The 21,973-nt window shown below is 47.6% G+C and overlaps 1 protein-coding gene across 7 annotated transcripts in view; it reads left to right on the top strand.

The window, feature by feature from the left end:
• The window catches only part of Iqsec2 (IQ motif and Sec7 domain ArfGEF 2), an 82,945-nt gene extending 66,331 nt beyond the window's left edge, over positions 1-16,614 (top strand). For 5 of the 7 annotated variants that reach the window (XM_077106274.1, XM_077106272.1, XM_077106277.1 and 2 more), the window contains 10 exons: positions 123-1,018; positions 2,472-2,633; positions 3,171-3,293; positions 4,570-4,736; positions 7,663-7,802; positions 8,560-8,685; positions 10,554-10,653; positions 11,338-11,499; positions 13,131-13,304; positions 14,444-14,535. In XM_077106274.1, coding sequence (XP_076962389.1) covers positions 123-1,018; positions 2,472-2,633; positions 3,171-3,293; positions 4,570-4,736; positions 7,663-7,802; positions 8,560-8,685; positions 10,554-10,653; positions 11,338-11,499; positions 13,131-13,304; positions 14,444-14,457 — 2,064 coding nt within the window. In that variant the 3' untranslated portion in view covers positions 14,458-14,535. Of the gene's footprint in view, positions 1-122; positions 1,019-2,471; positions 2,634-3,170; positions 3,294-4,569; positions 4,737-7,662; positions 7,803-8,559; positions 8,686-10,553; positions 10,654-11,337; positions 11,500-13,130; positions 13,305-13,794; positions 13,845-14,443 lie in introns of all 7 variants that reach the window. The other 2 variants (XM_077106278.1, XM_077106273.1) reach the window with 2 other exon arrangements.
• The last annotated feature ends 5,359 nt before the right edge of the window (positions 16,615-21,973 follow it).

The following is a 21,973-nucleotide window of genomic DNA, read 5'->3' as shown; positions in this document are numbered from 1 at the left end:
GGAAGATTCCCCCTCTTTTCCTCCCCTCCTTCCCTCCTTCCCTCCCTTCCACCATTCTTCCCTTCATCTTCCCCCCCCAACCCTGTCCCTCCCTTTCCCTCCTCCCCTTCCCCTCTGTACAGGTAAAATCTCTGGCTGAATCCATCGACGAAGCCCTGAACTGCCACCCATCAGGGCCTATGTCAGAGGAGCCAGGGTCAGCCCAACTGGAGAAGCGGGAGTCAAAGGAACAGCAAGAGGACAGCTCAGCCACGTCCTTCAGTGACCTTCCCCTCTACCTGGATGACCCAGTTCCCCCACCATCCCCTGAGCGACTGCCCAGCACAGAGCCCCCACCCCAGGGCCGGCCTGAGTTCTGGGCACCAGCCCCGCTCCCTCCAGTTCCTCCACCAGTGCCACCAGGGACCCGGGAAGATGGTAGCCGTGAGGAAGGCACTCGCAGAGGTCCAGGGTGCTTGGAGTGCCGGGATTTCCGGCTGCGGGCTGCCCACCTTCCCTTGCTTACCATTGAGCCTCCTAGTGACAGCTCTGTGGACCTGAGTGACCGCTCAGATCGCGGCTCTGTCCACCGCCAGCTGGTATATGAGGCTGATGGCTGCAGCCCCCATGGGACCCTGAAGCACAAGGGGCCACCGGGCAGGGCCCCAATCCCGCACCGCCACTACCCAGCCCCTGAGGGCCCAGCCCCAGCCCCACCAGGGCCCTTGCCACCAGCCCCAAACAGTGGCACTGGGCCCAGTGGTGTGGCTGGGGGTCGGAGGTTGGGGAAATGCGAGGCAGCAGGCGAGAACTCTGATGGTGGAGATAATGAGAGCCTTGAGAGCTCCAGCAATTCCAATGAGACCATCAACTGCAGCTCTGGCTCCTCTTCTCGAGACAGTCTGAGGGAACCTCCGGCCACTGGTCTGTGCAAGCAGACTTACCAGCGGGAGACAAGGCACAGCTGGGACTCGCCAGCCTTCAACAACGACGTGGTACAGAGGCGGCATTACAGAATTGGCCTCAACCTTTTCAATAAGTATGTGCCCCCTGTTCTAGCCTCCTTACTTACTTACTTATTTACTTACTGTTCTAGCCTCCTTACCCTGCTTACTCTGCTAGTGGGCACTTTGGTCCTTGGGATTGAGCTCCAAGCAGCAACCTTGGTTCTACTAGCCTCTCATTTGGTAGAATGGTGTTTTTTCCCAGCTGTTCAGGGAAGAGGATTGAAAACAGAATGGCAGAGTAGAGAGACCCCCAGTACACCCGGGTTCAGGTCCTAGTGCTGCCACTGACTGACTGTGTGATCTTGGATAGATGTTTTCCACTAAATGAATTCTGAGCCTTATTTCCCCACCTCCCCTTTTCAGAGAGGAAGCAGTCTGGGTTATAAAGAGCCCTAGTCTGGGAAACAGGAGACCAAGACCCTTTGTCTGCCTTTGGCCACTCACTATGTAGCCCTGGGAAAGGTGTGTTCCTTCCTTGGGCTTTGTTTTTTCCATCTATCTATAAGCAGGGGGGTGTATTTGGGAGGTGTTGGGAGGACAGAGTGGTGTGCTAGACTACTCAGTGACCGTGACTGAGCTCTTTCTGGGTGCCTGGTCTCGTGCCAGGTGCTTAGGAGTGGGTTGGGAATGTGGCATTTGATGAGAAAATAATTCAAAAACATTAGCTGCAATTAGAAAATGTTAGCTGTAATGGAAGGCATTAGATGTAATGTCTCACATCTTCATAGTCTGTTAAACACTGCCACCTATATTTAATTCTTAGAGTAACTCAGCAAGTTGGGTAGTTATGTCCCTATTTTATAGACAAGGAATCGAGGCTCGCAGAACTAAAGAGGATTATTCACAGTCATACAACTGGGAAGTGATAGATTTGAAACTCCTAGAATACCAGTGTCTCCCAAATTTTAGCCTTCTGGAGAGCTAAGGTTCTAGGGCTCTGGATGTGGGATAGCTCCAACCCAGATTTTGGACTGGCTCTCTAGAAACCTAAGGAGCACCTTGCCTGTAGAAATACTAAGGCTGGGTGATACCTACCGGGATGAGAATATGGGACATGGAACAAAGTGACCCCTTCACTTCTTCTCAAACCTGAGGATGTGTGACTCAGAGAGACCACCTTGTCCTCTTCTCAGGCCTTTTCTCAGGACTCCTGGTACCTGCTAGAAATATCAAAGCTCCTGGCATAAAGCTGGCTCTCATTAGATACTGATTTTCTTCCAACTGTGGTATGATTCCAGTGAAGGAGGCAGTTGGGGTGAGGAGACCTTGGAATTTTGAAGCTCTGTGAAATGAGCAAGTGGTTTCCTCTCTTTTAGGCTTTAATTTTCTCATCTGTACCATGAAGGGATTGGACCATATTATAGATTTGATATCCTTGGTCCTCTGAAGCCATTGTTAGTTGGGCCCCAAATTAGTTCTAGAAATGGGACAGAGGACAAAGTTCTAGAATGACTGTCATCTCATCCACCTCCTCTCTTTTTACAGGAAGCCAGAGAAAGGTATCCAGTATTTAATCGAGCGGGGCTTCCTGTCAGACACACCAGTGGGAGTGGCTCACTTCATCCTGGAGCGGAAAGGCCTGAGTCGGCAGATGATAGGGGAATTCCTAGGGAACCGGCAGAAGCAGTTCAACAGAGACGTGTTGGAGTGAGGACCCCAGCATGGGGCAGGCGGGCTTGGGATTCCCAGGAAAGGAAGCTAGCAGGGAAGAAGGGGACAGCTCGTCCTTGTTGATCAGATAAACTTTTCAAAACAGGATGAATATATCTTCCTGCTCCCTTATACTTCTGCCACAAAGGAATCTGATCTATCTTGATCTTACTTGGAAAGTCTACTGAGTGACCCTGGGCAGGGCATGCTCATCCTATGTCCTGCTTTGGGCCTCAGTTTTCCCATTTCTGGAATGAGTGGATTGATGGATAGGATCCCTAGTGACCACCTGTCCTGCCTTGATTTTCTGGGATGAATTTATTTTACACATTCTGCCCTTAAATGTTTAGCCCACAGGTCTTGATTTTAGAAATCTGTTGGTGGGGATATTAGTCCATTTGAGCAGGTCAGGGTGGATCAGAAGGGTTTGTGTGCGTGTGTGTGTGTGTGTGTGGGGGTGTGTGGGTGTGTGTGTGTGGGTGGGTGGGTGGGTGGAAGAATTGAGAATGCTGCATTCCCTTCTTTGTTCCTCAGCTGTGTTGTGGATGAGATGGATTTTTCTTCCATGGATCTGGATGACGCACTCCGGAAGTTCCAATCCCATATCCGGGTTCAGGGTGAGGCCCAGAAAGTGGAGCGACTCATCGAAGCTTTTAGGTATGCCAGCTTTCCTCTCCTGAAGCTGTCCCTCTCCACTTTGGGGATCCATGTAATGTATGTCTACAAGTCACTTCTCTGAGCCTCATACTTTTCTCACCATAAAACAGAAACAATAAAACCTATCTTCCAAAGCAGTTGTGAAGATCAGAGGTAGTACATATAAAGTATCTAGATCAGCATCTGTAACATGGGCATTTAATAACAACACCAGAAATAAAAACTAACATTAATGGGGTTGGAGATGTAGCTCAGTGGTAGAGCACTTGTCTAGCATGCACAAGGCCCTGGGTTCCATTCCCAGCTCGGCCAAAAAAACAAAAAAGCTAACATTCATGGAAGACATCCTAGGTATCAGGCACCAAACTGGACACTCTACATGATTATTTCATTAAATACTTAAAAACCACTCTATGGGTAGGTGCTTCTATTATTCTGATTTTGCAGATTATAAATTAACTTGCCCAGGGCAGTGAGTAAGGAGTGGAACCAGGATTTGAACTTAAGTATGTCTGACTGCACAGTCCATCATGCCCTTAACCGTTATACATTACTATAAATGCTTTAAGGATCAGACAGGTGTGGGTCTGAAACCTGCTCCACTCCTTTGAAGTATTTAGAGGAGAAACAGAAGAGTTGCTGAGAACTTGTTTCCCATATGGGAGAAGGATTTGCTTTGAAGTCAGAAAGATATGGCTTTACCATTTACCAGCTGTATTACCTTAGGCAATTTACCTCACCACTTGGAACCTGAGAGAGAGAGAGAGAGAGAGAGAGAGAGAGAGAGAGAGAGAAAGTGAGAAAGAGAGAGGTAGGCTGAGGCAGGAGGATCGTAAGTTCAAAACCAGCCTCAGCAACTTAGAGAGACCATAAGTAATTTAGCAAGAACCTGTATCCAAATCAAAAATAAAAAGGGGTGGGGATGTGGCTCAGTGGTTAAGTGTCCCTTGGTTCAATCCCTGATACCAAAAAAAAAAGAAACAAAAAAGAAAAAGAAAAATCAAGAAAGAGAGGGGAAGAAGGAGAAAAATGGCTACTTTACAGGATTGTGAAAAGATTACATGAGACAATGAACAATACATAAAATGGGAAAGCTCCAAAAAGATAGTGATTGTTGTTTTTACATGTTAGTCTTGGGAGATCTGAAATGAACAGACCCAGAAGGCTAAGGAAGTATTTCTTGGAGAAAAGTGTTGGTTCTGCCAGCCTGGGCAAATGGTGGGTAGGTAGAGATTGCTGGTACCTGAGTTTGGACTTGACCCCTCCTGCCCTACAGCCAGAGGTACTGTGTCTGTAACCCAGCCCTCGTGCGCCAGTTCCGGAACCCAGACACCATCTTCATCCTTGCTTTTGCCATCATCCTCCTCAATACCGACATGTACAGTCCTAGCGTCAAGGCTGAGCGGAAGATGAAACTAGATGACTTCATCAAGAACCTGAGAGGTGACCAGACTTATCATCAGCTTTTCCTACCCTTTGCCTGTGAAAGGAAAGTGGGTGGGGTGTGAGGTGGGGGAAGGATGAGGGAGATCCCAACTGTTTTTAGAAATTAACCTGTGTGGTGTTTCACTTTCTGTCAAGGCTGAATATCTCCAGGGCATTCACTTTTAAATTCACTCAGAGTCATTTTAAAAAGGGCTGGGGATATAGTGCTTGCCTAGAATGCATGAGGCTCTGGGTTCCATCCCCAGCAACACATACACATACACACAAAAAAATTGTTATTTGCCCATATACTCATCCACACACTGAATATTTATTGAACATCTTATATGTACCAGGCTTCTAGGTCCTAGCATTAGAGCACTGAATATGATAGATAAAAGTCCTGGCTCTTACATTATTTCACCCAGTCATTTACTTATCCATTCTTTGCTCTCTCCTTCCTTCTTTTCCTTATATATACCCATAAAGACTCATTTATTTTATGTACCCTTTCCTGCACTCACATATTCATTTATTCACTCAGCCACTAGTCAGTTGATTCTTAATGTGTGCTAGGCCCTATGATGGGTGCCAAGGACAATGGAGGAGAGTCTGCCATATTCCCTGCTCTGAGAGAGCTCCCCATGTGTGGAAGAGACTGACTTGTAGTGCCCAGATAACCAACATAAGACAGATACTGAATAGTGATATTAGAAAAGCCAAAATCCAGTCAGACCTCGAAACAGCTCCTCCGGAGAGCCTACCTCCAACTGGCTTCCTGGAGGATTTTATTTTAAGTTGAGCCCTAAAGGCATGGATAAGGAGACAGAATAGATATAGGGGAGGATAACTAGTAGGAAGAACAAGGAAGGCACAGTGGGAGAAAAATGTAAAGTTGTTTAGAGAACAATGGAAATGGGGTAGATGATAGGTTGAGAAGGTCAGATGGAGCTACTACCTGAGGGCATTGAATGCCAGATGAAAGGTGTCACTTTGACTTGTTATTCTTGGTTTATTGTATTGATGTCAAGCCCTGCCTCTCACCAAAGAGCAGACTGCTAAAAATGGAAACAGAAATGAAAGAAGAAAATAGAGTTGGGCGTGGGGGGGAGCCAAAATCAAGACAAAGTTGCTGAGCATCAGGGTCTGTACAGTTAGTAGGCTTTAAACTCACTGACAGCTAAAGTGAAAAAGGCAATATGGTGAAGAGTATTCCTTTAAGCCAAGTACCATGGTGCATGCCTGTAATCCTAGTGATTCTGGAGGCTAAGGCAGGAGGATCTTAAGTTCAAGGCCAGCCCCAGCAGCTTATCGAGACCCTGTCTAAAAAAAAAAAAAAAAAATTAAAAAGAGCTGGGGATGGATGGTAAAGTGCCCCTGGATTCAATCCCTATTACTAAAAAAAAAAAAAAAAAATGTTCCTTTAGCACCTGTCCCAGGAGTAGGCGTGGCATTTCCAAAGGAGACATCATTTCCTCTAGCAGAAGGTTTAGAAAGAAATGAGTGGGTTTCACTGAGCAGACAATCAGGAGGGGAGAAGGATGGTAGACTTAGGAGGAGGGAGTTAGATCAGAGGCCATCTGGAGCTGTCTATGAAAATCCTGCCATTATTCATTCATCTATTCCCTACCCCCAATATGTATGTACAGTCAGCCCTCCATATATGCGGGTTCAACATCTGTGAATTCAACCAACTACAGATCAAAAATATTTGAAAAAAGTTGCATCTGTACTGAACATGTACAGAGTTTTTTCTTGTCATGATTCCCTAAACAATGCAGTATAAAAACTATTTACATTGCATTTATATTGTAGTAAGTGTAAATAATCTAGAGGTGATTTTGCATATGCTGGAGGATGTGTGTAGGTTATATGCAAATGATATGCCATTTTATATAAGAGACATGGACATCCTCAGATTTGGGTATTGATAGAACCAATCTCCCTTGCATATAGAAGGACAAATGTGATTCTAGAGGCTATGTGGGAAGGGGATGTCTGTGTGTATTTCCCCTCTAATTATTGAATAAATAAAGCAAACAAATGAAAGTAATACATGCTCACTTTAGAAACTTTGGGAGCCTGGGAATATAGCTCAGTGGTAGAGCATGTACTTAGTATGTATGAACTCTAGTTCGATACCGAGTGCTGCCAAAACAATTTTTTTTGGAAAATATAGAAAATGTCTTTTTATGGTCTCAAATTCTGTCATTAGAGCATCCATGTTTAATATTTTGGTATATTCTGGTCTTTTTTCCATGCATATGTAACTTTCTATATAGTTAAGTTCATGTTATACATGCAATTTATTATCTTACTCTTTTCACTTAACTTGCTATAAGAATTTCCCCATGCTACTGAAATCTTTTTGTAAATGCCAAGTTTTTAACATCTGTATATTATCTTATTAAATAGATATATAAACCTTTACTTAACTGTTTCTCTCCTGTTAGAACTTAGGTTGTTTCGGAGTTTCCTAATAAGTAGCATTTTGTGAACATTCTTGGACATATATCTTGCATGTTATTTCTGAGTAATTTCTCAGGGCAGATTCCTAGAAGAGGAATCACTGGCTTTGGATATTTAGGCTTTTGCCAAACTACCTTCCATAATAGTCATGTTATTATACATGCCCAGTTCTCTACACTGGATATTATTTTTGCTAATTTAGAAGGTAAAAAATAATACTATATGATTGTCTTAATTATAGTGTGTTCTGGGCTGTTTAGACAAAGTCCCTACCCTAGGAAAGAAAGCAATTTGCTGGTTTATTGAAGGGCAGCTTCCCTGCCCCAATCCTGGTCAAGGAATCAAGGGTACCCAATTAACCCTTGGTCCTAACTATTATCATGGTCCATATGTAGGTGTGGGATATTGTGGAAAACCCCTACCAACCACTCCCTACATTTATGTGACATATCCTGGGGTTACTCCCCTCATTCAGGGGTTGACAATGGTGAAGACATCCCCCGAGACCTCCTGGTGGGCATCTACCAGCGCATCCAGGGACGCGAACTACGGACCAATGATGACCATGTGTCCCAGGTGCAGGCCGTGGAGCGCATGATTGTTGGCAAGAAACCGGTAAGTGCCCTGGGAGGCTGCAGAGGGCCAGGGTTCTGGTCTTTCTCCACCACTATGTGGTAAGTCACTGTCCCTTATGAGCCCAAGGTTCCCTTCACCTACAAAATGGAGTGAGTGATAATGCATTCCTTGGGGTGGGGACAGTGTTGCAGATGGTGCAAGGCCCATAGCGGTTGCTATATAAATATTAGCATCCTTCCCACCTCTGGGTTTGCTTGCCCACTCCAAGTAAGGAGCCAAGCTAATATTAGCTGAGAAGCAGAGCAAGAATACACTTTGGTCAACAAACATTTATGAATGCCTTTCCACTGAGCTCAGCATTTCACAGGCCCCCGGAGACAAATGTAGGAATCAGATATGGTCTCTGTCCTTAGGGGCACTCAGAGACCAATGGGGTTGCCAGACAGACATTTATAATACTTCCACCTTATGGTCTAGTTTAGGGGAGTAAAAAGGAAGGAGAGGCCATTTTCAGCATGGGTAAATTAAGGAAACCTTAGAAGGAAAAACTTTGGAATTGGAATTCGAAAGAAGGGTGGAATGTGGCCATGTGGAGCTGGACAGGAAAGGCATTACAGACAGAGGGTGCTACAAGGAACAAAGCAAGGTGTCAGAAAAGCTGGAGCTTTATAGTCTTTGTGTCAGAGTGGCACATTTTATCAGAGGTACAATTCCTCTTGCGATTGAATGTTAAAGTGCTGGGACCCTGAAGTTGATGGGCTGGCCTTGCTGACACTATTTCTCCATGCCTGTCCAGGTCCTGTCTCTTCCTCACCGTCGACTGGTTTGCTGCTGCCAGCTCTATGAGGTGCCAGATCCAAACCGCCCCCAGAGGCTAGGGCTGCATCAGCGGGAGGTCTTCCTCTTCAATGATCTCCTAGTGGTATGGGCACAGTGCTGAAGGAGATGGGAGGGAGTTGGTCAGCTTGGCTGCTAGATCTGTGTAAACCTTGTTGACATTGGTGTGTGGAGCATGGCGGGTGAGGTGCTCTACTGTGCCATCTGCATAGTCACCAGCAAGGCCCAGGTCTTCTCTGCTTCTCCTTTTCCTCATGGGTTCATTTGTGGGTTGCCATGGCCACAAAGAGGCAGAAAATGGTTGACATACAAATTTGCAATATGGAAAGTGGTAGGAGAGATGTCCCTGTTCATCTTAATAGCCAGGAAGGTTGTGTGAAAAGAGGTGAACTGTGACCCTGGAATCAGTCTGAAACCTTCCAGTGGTCCTGATTGTGGAAGGTATTCTTGAAATCAAGCCCATCACCAGTACAGAGGTGTTTGTCTTTTAGGGATGGGACTTTCAAGTTCTTCTGGGTAAAAACCAATTTTGTAGATGGCCTATATGACTGCAGGGACAGAAACATACCCTCCTCCAAGGCATCCAGTTGTCTTATCAGACAGTTCTGATGGTTAGAATCTGTTTCCCTGTGGGTTTCCTCCAAGGATCTTCACTTGACCTTTGGGATAACAAAAAGACATTGCTAAATATCCTTTGGGTGGCAAAATAACCCCCAGTTAAGAATCACTGCTTCAAACAAATATCTTCAATGCCCCCTCTGAGCCTGTTTCCTGCTGTGTGAAATGGAGCTAACCTGTACATCCTAGGGTTGTCATGAAGATGAAAAAGAGGTCATAGCCAGGAGTGGTGGTACTCCCAGAAACTTGGGAGGCTGAGGTAGGAGGATCACAAGTTCAAGGCTAACCTGGTCAACTCAGACACCATCTCAAAAAATAAAAAGGGCCAGGGACGTAGCTCAGTGGTAGAGTGCCCCTGAGTTCAATCCCCAGTACTGAAAAAAAAAAGTCATATGTGTATGTGGAATGGTGTTACCCTGAGGTGGGCCTGACCCACACAAGTGCTAAGTCAGTTTTAGATGCCCCTCGTGTGCTGACATCTGTGTCTGGCCCTATGCTGGGCACTGGATATGTGAGATGAATCAGACTCAGTCCCTGTTCTCAGGAAGCTCACAGTCCCAAGGACTTAAAAAAGTACTTTGAATCACTGTGAGCTGTAATCATCCTGAAATCAAAACAGTTACTTTTTAAGAGCCACTTGCGGGAGCTGGGGCTGAAACCCAGTGATTCAGTGCCTAGCATGTGTAAGGCCCTGAGTTAGTTCCTTAGTACCACAAAAAAAAAAAAAAAAAAAAAAAAAAAGGCACTAGAAGATTGCCTGAGCTCATGTTAGTGGAAAGTCCAGAGTGCCTAAGTACTTAGTAAAGCTCTTAGGTTGTTGAGAAAAAGACTTGTTAACTCTATAAATAGGCAGGGCAGAGAGTGTCATTCTGTGCTGGCTGTAGAGGGTGAGGACCAGGGGGTGAGAGAACTTGAAAACCAGATTCCTGTCCTCCAGGCCAGTAGTGGGCAATTATATACTCAAAGGACTATCATAGAGCTCTAGATGGGAAAAGCCCTGATCTGGCACTCTGATGGAAACTCAGAAAAGGGAAATGAAAATCCATGTGGGGCGTTAGGATGGGCTTCTTAGAGGGAGCAGCATTCAGTCAGTTCCTGTAAAAATTGTAAATACTTGTGTGCCTTGTCATGACATCAAGAATTTAGATAGAAAAATACCATCTTTCCTGTTCTGTTCCTCAAGCTTCAGTTCTCCCCAACTTGTGGGTATATGTGTTTGTGTGTTTATGTCTCTTAGAGGGGGTGGGAAGGGAGGGTGATTACTAGAATTAGGTGCCATGTGGAAATTCCCCACCCCAAACCCTGCCTCTTGTCTTTTTCCCACCCCTGCCAAAGGTCACCAAAATTTTCCAGAAGAAGAAGATCTTGGTGACATACAGCTTCCGTCAGTCCTTTCCCCTGGTGGAAATGCACATGCAGCTCTTCCAGAATTCATGTGAGTCCCTTCTTGGACCCCAGCATCTTGAGTCTATCCCATGGCCGCCATGCTCATCCTTCATCCATACCAGCCTTCAGGTTTTGGAGTCCTTTACAAATGGGTTAAGTTCTCCAAAGCACCTACCTGGTCCTGGGATGAAGAGCAGGCCAAGGTGGAGTGTGACTCAAGTCTGGCCCCTAGGGATCAGGGAAGCACAGTGTGTGTGTGTTCCCTGGTGGGGCGAAGAGATGGTGATCATGCTGTGCTCTGAAGGACTGAACCAGGAGGAGCATGGTTGGGTGGCATTCAGGACAGCAAAATCTTTGTGAGTAGAGGCAGAGGTACAAAGGAAAGGGTTTTTAGAAAGCAGTGCAGAATTGGGTTTGCCTTTACATCCTGGAGTATAATGAGTAAGAGGGTCACAACTATCAGGAGTTCGGGGGCAAAGGGGATCCACTAAAGACACTGGAGCAGAGAAAGAGACACGTCAAAGTTGGGCATTAGAGAAATCATTTCCAAGCCAGGTTTGGTGATGTAGTCTCATCACTGGGAGGCCAAGGCCAGAGTTTAAGACCAACCTGGGTAACATAGTGAGACCCTGTCTTGAAAAAAAAAAAAAAAGGAGAGAGAGAACTCATTTCCCATCTTGCTTTAGTTCTGCAGAGGCACCCAACTTTTCCTGTCCCCTTCCTTTACCCACAGATTACCAGTTTGGAATCAAGTTGCTGTCTGCAGTACCTGGTGGGGAGCGAAAAGTCCTTATCATCTTCAATGCCCCTAGCCTCCAAGACCGACTGCGCTTCACATCTGACCTGCGGGAGTCCATCGCTGAGGTGCAGGAGATGGAGAAGTACCGTGTGGAGTGTGAGTAACCCAGCCATGTGTCCTTCCCCCACTCTTGACATAGTGCCCTACAGACATCAAGAATCCCATCTTCAGAGAATCTCAGAGTTGAGGGTTGGCTTGCATAACTTTCCTATCCTTATTCCAGGAACCCTTCATTCTCTGCTTGAATACCTTCAGTGACAAGGAGCTCACTACTTCCCAACCTCAGATTACTATTCCAGGCTCTAAGAGCCAATGCCCTGGCCCCCACATCTATTCTCCAATTGGGAGCTAATTCTTCCTTCTATTAAAAGGCGTCATGGAGAAGAATCAGGGGATAGGAGGTAGATCTGTAGTTTCAGATCCTAGATATATGATTTATTATCTGGATAAACTAGAGCAAATCACTTAACCCCCTGAGCCCCAGTTTTTTCCTACATGAAATTTGGATGACCAGAAATCTCCTCCACAGAATTGAAGAGATGAAATGAAACAAGGCAGCCAAAGAGTCCCAATATATCCTAGGCGTTCAACAAATATCATTCCCTATCTCACCCTCTCCCTCCCTCTTCCCACATATCCATTCCTGAGCTGAGTCTCAGCAACTTGTTCTCCCAGCCCTAGGGGGGCTACACCAAATCATCTTGAATCATATACAATGGAAAACAAAAGTGATTACATCTCATTTCCCCCAATGTCCTCCAAGTTTTTTCTTCTCCAGGCTAAGCAGTCACAGTTAAGTAACATGGTATTAAGGAGAGAGGCAGGCACACAGAGAGAGACAGAGGCAGCGGACAGCTCTTTGGTGAGGCCTTCACAGTTCCAGGGTCTACTCTACTCAGCAAGGCAGGGTTAGAAGTTTCAGTTCACCAAATCCCCAGAGACCCTCAGGAAATGCAGAGCAAGACATTAGCATATCAAGATGAGGGGAGGATAATTAGACTAGAGTTTCTATGACTTGCTTGAAGAATTGGGGGTATAAGGAAGCCAGGAAAGCCCAAGCTCTGGAATCAGGAAGACCTGCTTCCAGAATGTTGGCTCCACCATTTCCAGCTATATGACCCTGGGCAAGCTCTATGACTTCTCGGATTCTCAGTTTCTTCCTCTGCACAATGTGGATGATGCTAATAATGTGGATTGAGAGGGATCAAGTATGTGTAGCACCCACCATACTGCCTGGCACATAATAGAGGATTCGATTCCTGTCAGTTTCCTGCTCCTGCCCTTCCAGGAGCTCCTCTGCCCTGGAGCAAGGTATCTGAGAACTGAGTGAGCTCTGGAAAGATTGTCCTCCTCCATAGGCTAGAAGGGTCTTCTTGTCCTTACTGTGAACCATCTGCCTTGAAGTTCTTTTTTGAACTTCAGGGGTGTTTGGGGAGACCTGACTGCTAGACAGTAAGAAAGGGGAGGAGTACAAAGGGCAAAAGGAGGGGAAAAGGAGCAGGTAGGGCAGGCACTGAGAGGAAAGAACTAGCAGGAGGAAGTGGTGCAGGACAGGTCTGGGCACCAAGGTGGCTTCAGAGACAGAGCTGCAGTTTGGGGGGAAATAAGTGCTGGCTGTCCAGGGGGCAAAACAAGAGGTCTGGGAGCCTGTGGAGGGCTGGGCCAGTCAGGTGGGTTCCCACTCCCATTCCTGATCTTTGCACCCTGTCTCTTCCACTGTCACCCAGCGGAGCTGGAGAAGCAGAAAGGTATGATGCGGCCTAACGCCTCACAGCCTGGAGGGGCCAAGGACTCAGTGAATGGGACGCTGGCCCGCAGTAGCCTAGAGGACACTTATGGGGCAGGCGATGGGCTCAAACGGGGCGCACTCAGCAGTTCTCTGCGAGACCTCTCTGATGCAGGTAAGTCTTCTGGGCCCTGCCTTGGCTGGGGAGACATGGGACCGGGTGTCCTCTTTGCCTCCTGTCACTGGCCGCCAGCCTTCCCTCCACCTGCTACACACGCCCGCACCCTGTCTTCACCCAGAGCCCTGGGCACTGTGCCACAGGGGGCCTGGTAGCCAGGTCAGAACAGGTGGAGCCCAGGGTTTGGGCCAGGGAGTGTGAAGTGGGGCCATAGGCTCAGCCCCTCTCTCTCGCTGCTCCTCCTCTCCTCCTCTTTTCCCTCTTCTGTCTCTCCTGTACCGCCTCTCCTCCTTCTCCATCTTTTCCTCCTCTTTCTCTTCCTTCTCCACCTCTCCTCCTCCCCACCTCCCCCTCTTCAATGGGGGAAAGGGATCATGGGGTGTCTGTCCCCGGGAGGGGCCCAGGCCTGGTGCCCAGCTCTGGAGCCCAGCAGGGTGGGGAGGGGGGGTTGCTGCTCTGACGCTGGGCTCCTTGCTTGTGGGTGCAGGGAAGCGGGGGCGGCGTAACAGCGTGGGATCGCTGGACAGCACCATCGAAGTAAGTGCCAGCTCCTGCCCCACTCGTCCTCTGCATGAGCCCTGCCCCGGCCATGGAGCCCCAGAGGAGGAGGGGACCTGTTGCTTCCCCCTCTTCCCTGCTGGGAACTGTGTGGCTGCCTCTCCCAGCCTACCACTCTCTCCATCTGTCCTCAACTCTGTCTGTCCTCACTCTGCCTGTCTCTCAGTCTGTCTTCCACTCTCCCGTGCCCCCTCTCAACCCCAGGGCCAACTCCAAGTAGGGATGCCCTTGGACTTGGGCCTCAAGAAGCTCTTACCTCCAAGTCCTGCTCTTTGACCCTGAGCGAGTCACTCTGCTCTCTGGTCCTAACATTTTCCTGGCCTACAAAATGGGTGTGAGGAGGAGGTCCTACTAATTCTTCCTATGCCTGCTGAGGTTCATCCGAGATAGTGGATGTGACAGCAGAGCTTTGCCAGCTGGGGAGCTCCATGTACAAGTACAGGACTGCTGTTTGGTTTTCATCATCACTTGGGGGTCCCTGTCTCCCCAGCTCCAGCCCTCAGGGACAGGGGTGGTGTTTAGGGTTGCGGGTCTAGGATGTCTAGACTGGCCTGACTTCCCCCCCTCCCCGCTTCCAGGGGTCTGTTATTAGCAGTCCACGCCCTCACCAGAGGATGCCACCTCCGCCCCCACCCCCGCCGCCAGAGGAGTACAAGAGCCAGAGGCCAGTCTCCAACTCCTCATCCTTCCTGGGCTCCCTATTTGGAAGCAAGCGGGGCAAGGGGCCCTTCCAGATGCCACCACCGCCAACAGGCCAGGCCTCTGCCTCCTCTTCATCTGCTTCCTCTACCCACCACCATCACCACCACCACCACCATGGTCACAGCCACGGTGGCCTGGGGGTGCTACCTGATGGGCAGTCCAAGCTCCAAGCCCTGCATGCCCAATATTGCCAAGGACCGGGTCCTGCCCCACCACCCTACCTCCCACCCCAGCAGCCCCCTCTGCCCCCACCTCCACAGCAGCCCCCACCCTTGCCCCAACTGGGCTCCATTCCACCACCACCCGCCTCAGCCCCACCTGTGGGGCCACATCGCCACTTCCATGCCCATGGCCCTGTCCCAGGGCCTCAGCACTATACCTTGGGCCGGCCAGGCAGAGCTCCCAGACGAGGGGCTGGAGGACACCCTCAGTTTGCTCCACATGGCCGCCACCCCCTGCACCAGCCCACATCCCCATTGCCCCTGTACAGTCCTGCCCCCCAGCACCCTCCTGCCCACAAACAGGGCCCCAAACACTTCATCTTCAGTCACCACCCACAGATGATGCCAGCAGCAGGCGCAGCCGGAGGCCCTGGATCCCGGCCACCCGGGGGCTCCTATTCCCACCCCCACCACCCTCAGTCACCCTTGTCACCACACTCACCCATCCCACCCCACCCCTCCTACCCACCCCTCCCTCCACCCTCACCACACACCCCGCACTCACCTCTGCCTCCCACCTCCCCTCATGGCCCGCTGCACGCCTCTGGGCCCCCTGGCACTGCCAACCCACCCAGTGCAAACCCCAAGGCCAAGCCAAGCCGGATCAGCACCGTGGTCTGATGAATGGAGCAAGTGAGCTAGGGAACAGGAAGGTCTGGGGGAATTCACAGGAGAGGGACCTTGCCCTTCTCTCCCTCCTCAGTTTTTTTCAAAATATATATACACATAGCAATGTCCTCCTCTCCACTTCCTCCCTGCCTCGGGGCCCCTCCTCCAAGCCCCTGCAGTTGCCACGGGGTTTCCTTCCAGATTAAAAGACCTTTACCACTTGCAGCCTGGACTCAGGGCACTCCAGAGCTGGGGAGTGGTGGGGGTCTTTCAGAGATCCTCGTCCTCTTTCACCTGTCTTCCTTTCCCCACCTTTTCCCTGGAGGTCTGGCTCGGTGGCCTCAGACCTCCGGGCCAATGTGAACCCCCTCACAGCTCTGGCTGGTGGAAAAGGGCAGCTGTCGGAGCTGTGGGGGTGAAGGCTTCCCCAGAGCTCTTCTGGCCATGTGGAGCTGGGAGAGAGCTCTGTAGAGTTGTGGCCAAACCTCAGCTGGCTCGGCCCTCTCTCTGACCTCAGGGCCTGGCCACACACCTCCATGTGTCTTTCTGCCTGCTGGAGGACACAGACTGTCAATGCACTGGGTGGGTGGGACCCCGCTTGGGCTGGCCCCCATGTGGGGCAGTGCTTCCTCTTTTGAGCCAGTCTATGCCCTCTCTCCAGTAAGCCCCAGCCCAGACCTCTTTGACTTCAGGAACTTGCCTCGCCCTGCAATGTTCTTATCCTGATCAAAGTCCAGACAGGTTTAGGGGGGGGCTCAGGTCTGGGATGAGAAGGGCACTGCCCTCCCTCACCCATATTGCATGCCCCCCCCATTCCCTTCCACCTCTCCCAGCAACAACCGAAGACAATGCACTTTATAGATATCACCCAAACACACCTCTCTGGGGCAGGGCACCCAGCATCAGCCCTGGGGAGAAGCTCCCAGAGGGCCATCCTGAGCCCAAGATGTCTTTCCTGAGGCAGAGATTGAAGCCATCAGAGCCGGGGCTGGGAGCCAGAATGCCTGAGTCCTTCTGTCCGTCAAAATCTCTGCTGCCTCTCCAGCCCTTTTGCAGCCCTGTTTATTTATTATAAATATATTTTTTACAAGCCCCAGCTCCTCTTCTTGCCCCGCACATTCAGCTCCTTTCTCAGCTCCTGCCTTCCTCTCCCCTCTCCACTATGGGCTGCAGTACAGACAGACAGATGGACCCTGGCGTATGGAAGGCCAGGGACCCTGGGGCTTGGGGGCCGGGGAGGGTGGTGGTGGGAGGGGCTGTATGGAGAGGAGCTGGGGTTCAGGCATTGTCTTTTTTTCCTCCTTGTATATAAGAATGTATATTTGATGCCTCATAAAATAACTTGTGCTCACCTCCCGCCTCTGCCTCCTACTTATGTCCCCTATCCCCACTGTGGAGCCCATGGAGAAAGAGGCCTTAGCCTGGGGAGGTGATGCGCTAATGGTAGAAGTTCAGGTGGGCGAGATGCTTTGGTTTGTTAGGAGGTGGAACAAGAAAGGTTTCCCTGTCTTATTTCATACATAGTCTATGTGACAAGAGTGGCAACAGTGTGGGCTCTGGAGTTGATCCAGTTCATATCCTGGGGTTTTCATTTCCTAGGCATGTGAACTTCAGGTGTCACCCTTTCTGAGCCTCAGTTTCCTGAATTTGCAACTTGGGGTGATCAACCCTTGCCACATGGATTGTGATGATGACATGAGCTAACAAGTGTCAAGCAACAAGGATGGAGAGGTGTTCAGCAAATTAGTTCCCTTATTTTCATTTGGCAGGTTGGATACTTCCATGGTTTTATGGCCTCTATTCCTGTGGCTTTGCCTTGGAGCCCCCACCCTGCATGCAATGGCTGGTCACATTTCTGTCCTTAAGGGTGGGAGTGTGACTTGGGCCAGGAAGACACAGGGCTAGATACATTATAAGAGCTCTTTGTATATATTTAGGTTGTTAGATAACAAATAACTGGACTGCCTTTCATTTACAGAGGAGGGTCAATCCACACAAAGTCAGGATGTGGTTTTCCTGACTTCTAGCCCATGCCCCTTTCCAGTGCCCCAAGCTGCTTCCCTATGAAACAAACCTTTTTCTAGCTGATGATTGGCTTTTGACTTAGCAGAGGAGGGATGGAGCAGAGCATCCTGACCCTCTTGATTAGGGTCAGCAGGGTCCCCAGAAACAGCATTCAGTTAATATTTCTGCTGCATTCTGAGAATCTGGAATGGCCTCTAAGAAGGAATGGTTTGGATGGCCCCACTCTGTAGCAACTTGGACCAGTGTCTTGGTTTTCTTCCTAATTCACATTTAAAGGCATCCCAGGGAAGACAACTACAAAAGCAGTAGCTGAGTCTATCTAAGCATTTGATGTCTCCTTGCAAACCAGACCTGAGCGTTTTAAGAATTTAGGTACAAAAAGTCCCCAATCAAATTCAATCAGCATTTTTGTTTCTTCTCTGGTAATCCAAGATGGACTACCTTTGGTTGTTCCCCTTTCTCCCACCTTCAGCTTGAGGCTGGTTGCATCTTCCTAGAGCTCAGCCTTTAGCACTCAGATCCTGCCTCAGTGACTTGACTATGCTGCCCTTGGTGAGTCATCCAGCCCTTCAGAGCCTGTTTTTTCACCTGTAAGGAGGGGATAGCAATCATGCAGTACAGTTGTTACTAGATGAAAGTGAAGCACCTACCTCCTGCCAGACACACAGTAGTATTCTTGGCCACCTACAGAAACAAGTGCAAACTGCTAGTCTTGACACTGGGAGTTCTCCATGGGGTGGCCAGCTGATCTCTATAGTCTCCCATTCCTCCCTCATATTTGGATCATACACTCACTGTTCTCTATAAGTGCCTGTGTGTACTTTCCAACCTCAGTATCTTACCTGTGCCTTTTCCCCCTGCCAGAGTGTCCCCCCAAACCACCAATATCCCTGATGGAGGTTTTCTCACTCTTGAAACAGAATTAAAGGGACCATCCTTCACAAAATGTGTCCTTGATCAGATTCCCTGAGATTCTCTCATTATCTTCCCAACCAGGCCCAAGTGGCTTGAGAGTAACACTGATCTGCATCATCTCCATCCATAGCATTGCCTAGCACAGTGCCTGGCACAATACTGATGTCACTCAGATCTTATTAATGAAATGAATGAATGAATAATATTCTCTCTCTCTCTCTCTCTCTCTCTCTCTCTCTGTGTGTGTGTGTGTGTGTGTGTGTGTGTGTGTGTGTGTGTGTTTGTTTTGTTGGGGATTGAACCCAGGGCTTCATGCATGCTAGGCAAGCACCTTACCACTGAGCTATAACTCAGCCCTTTTTTCAAAAAATGTATTTTGGGACTGAAGCTTACTAAGTTGCCCATGTTGGTCTTGAATTTGTAATCCTCCTGCCTCAGCCTCCTGAGTTGCTGGGATTATAGGCATGTGCCACCACATCCGACTTGAATAGTTCTTTTTATGCTTAGAATAAGGTATCTTTGTATTGGTTGATTTATTAATTGATGCAACCTTGTGTACCAAGCTTTTGGGAACCTCTGGGACCTCCTCATGCTTCCTTCAGCTCTTTCATAAGTTCTCTTCCTATCCTCATTGTGGTTCTATCTCTAGGATGTCCTTGCCCCCACCTTCTCCTTCTCAGTTGAGGTTCCTGGCCCAGACTTTGGAGCAGTAGTTCATCTCACCTCCCCATTTCTCTGAGGACCTGGAGACAAGAAGCCTATTGACTATTCTTATATCAAAGGACAAAGGTTCTAGGATCTCACGGAGTTCTTAACCTTTGTTCTGTCCAATAAGTCTTTCTGTGCTGATGGAAATGTTCTTATCTCTGCTGTCCAATATGGTAACCACTAGACACATGTGGCTGCTGAGCACTTGAAATGAGGCTAGTACAGCTGAGGAATTCAATTTTAAGATTTTAATTAAATTTAGAAGGATATGGTAGCACACACCAGTAATCCCGGTGACTCAGGAAGCTGAGGCAGGAGGATCACAAGTTTGAGGCCAGCCTGGGCAACTTAGTAAGACCCTGTCTCAAAGTAAAAAATAAAAAGTGCTGTGAATGCTGTTTAGTGGTAGAGTGCCTCTCCATTCAATCCCCAGTACCAATAATAATTCAACTAAAATTCATGGATGGTATAAACCATAATGGACAGTGTAGGACAAGACTTTCAGGATTTGATAACCTGGTGGGTAATGTCAGGACAATCTAAGATCAGGTCTGGAAAGAAACACTGGGTGTGTGGGGACACAAAGAACTCCACTTGGGGGTGGGAGTAGGGTCAAGGAAGGTTTTCAGGAACTGCCCCTTTAGCTAAGTTTGAAGACTGAGAAGGAATTGGCATGCTAAAGAAGGTCATTCACTAGAGGGGGCAGCACGTGCAAGGGCCCGGAGGTGTGAGAAAATACAAGTATTAGTGGCATGGCAAGAAAGGGGAGAGTGCAACTCAGGTGGTAGGCGCAGCATACAATGAAGCATGGAGGCAGATAGGCCTCCTCTGCTATGTTGCCAACAGGTTTTCCAACTGGCTTCAGCAGCAGCTAAAGAAATATCAGGTGATAGTTGGACTATATAGTATTTCCACTGTAAAATTACTATTTTCCCCTTATAATGAGTATTTTGTGGAGAGATGCATTGAGAATATGTAAATATTCTATTATTCCTCAAACTTTTACCCACCAGTTTTAACATTCACTGATGATTCTCCACTGAAACAATTACTATGGCTGAGGTTGCCAAATGGTGATTTTCAAATGCCATCATTCTTTTCATGTGTATTTGTTGGCTTTCCACTATAAGGTACAACTTTGCCTCCTCCCACATTTATTTATATCCTCATGGACTCATGGCTGTTTTACTCTATGTGCTATATATAACCCATTAACATCATTCTTTATTTTAATGTTCAGAATGCCCCAGATCTGGCCAGCAGGAAGCCCTTCAAGTTGGCTCCTGTGTCCTTTGGCATGTCTCCATCTTTCTTTGAGCACTTTCCTTTCTTCTGGCACCAAGAGATGCTTCAGACCTATCTTATGTTTTCCCTGCCCCAACTCTGGAAACAGTCATTGTGTCAAAGGAGCCTGATTCTTTCTAGTAGAGAATGGCATTTAGAAATCAAAGATTTGGGCAGTAGGTGTTATAGAATTTTCTCTATTACTTTGAAAAAGTTTGAGCATCCATTGGTGATTTTTTTTAACCCCAACATTCCTTCGATATTTATTATTAAACATTCTACTTTTAAAAAGAGCTTTCCCTTTTCCCTCATTTTACTTATATCAATGTGGATTCATGAATTTTTAATCAATGAGCTATAATCCACTACTGCCATAATTCATTTTGATTATTACTATTTGAATATATGATTTTATTGTTATGTATATGTATTAAGCACATAGTATTCATCTATATTTCTCTGTTTCTCTCCCTGTCTATTTATCCAATAAACCATGTGCTCACACAGGTACCTTGAAGAGGTTCTTTTAATAGTCCAGGCTAGAAGCCATGCATAATAAAATACACCTATGGTCTCAGCTACTTGGAGGCTGAAGGTGGCAGGGTCGCTTGATCACCCTATTTTGAGACCAGTCTGGGCAACACAGCAAGACACTGTCTCAAAAAAAAAAAAAAAAATGTGTTTCTGGCAGGGAGGGACTGGGGTTTCCCCTGACATCTAGAAAACTAGAAAGGAGATGTCACCATTTGTATTACTTGGGGCCGAGTGGGGATAAAGATCCTGAACAATCAAGGTAATATAAAGATACAGGGGATTAAAAAAAAAACAACACTAGCACAATGCCTGAATGCCTGGCACAAAGGATATTCTTAATGAGTTTTAACATATTGGTTGCTGACTCTCAGAAATAAAAGTAACAGCTACCAGATACTGAGGACTTGCTATGTGCCAAGTACTGTACAATAATCATGCAAAGTAGGTATTATCATCCCCATTTCAGTTTCAGAAGTTGGGAGTTGCCCAAGGTCGCAGAACTAGAAAATGGTAGAGCTGGTAGAACAGGAAGGCAGGCCTGTCTGACCCAGGGTGCGAGCTCCTACCTGCTCCCTCAGCTAGGATTTCCTAGACTCAGTCCTGAAGTAGGTAGAATCTACCTAACTGGGCACACAGTATGTGATTAGATATAATTAACTGAATGAAGGAATGACATTCCCCACCCTAGATGCTTAATATATATAGGACATGTTTGCAAAAAGTATACATTATTTTTAGTCAATATACTCAGTCTACTCAAAACTATACAGTTGTTCATTTTTCTTTTGTTCATTAAACATTTACTGCTTACCATGCCAGGTGCTAAGTATGGCTACATGGTCCCTGCCCTTAAGGAATTCATAGTCTGGTAGAGGAGCACAAGACAAGCACTTAATAGCATGTGCACAAATACTGAAATATGTGTACAGTTGGTATTCAAACTACATGCCATGGGCCTACACCTGATGAATAATAGAGATGATCCTCAAATGCAGTAGATGACTGATGGACAAAATACTGATTTGATACTCCTTCAAGGTAGTTGGGACGAACATGTTACCCAGGGGGAAAGGCCTTACTGTTCACTGTTCCACTAAAAATCTGGGAGAC

Source organism: Callospermophilus lateralis, chromosome X (genome assembly GCF_048772815.1).
Source record: "Callospermophilus lateralis isolate mCalLat2 chromosome X, mCalLat2.hap1, whole genome shotgun sequence".
Taxonomy (NCBI): domain Eukaryota; kingdom Metazoa; phylum Chordata; class Mammalia; order Rodentia; family Sciuridae; genus Callospermophilus; species Callospermophilus lateralis.
Note: the sequence above shows the minus strand (reverse complement) of the source record. Positions and strands in the feature narration are given on the sequence as shown.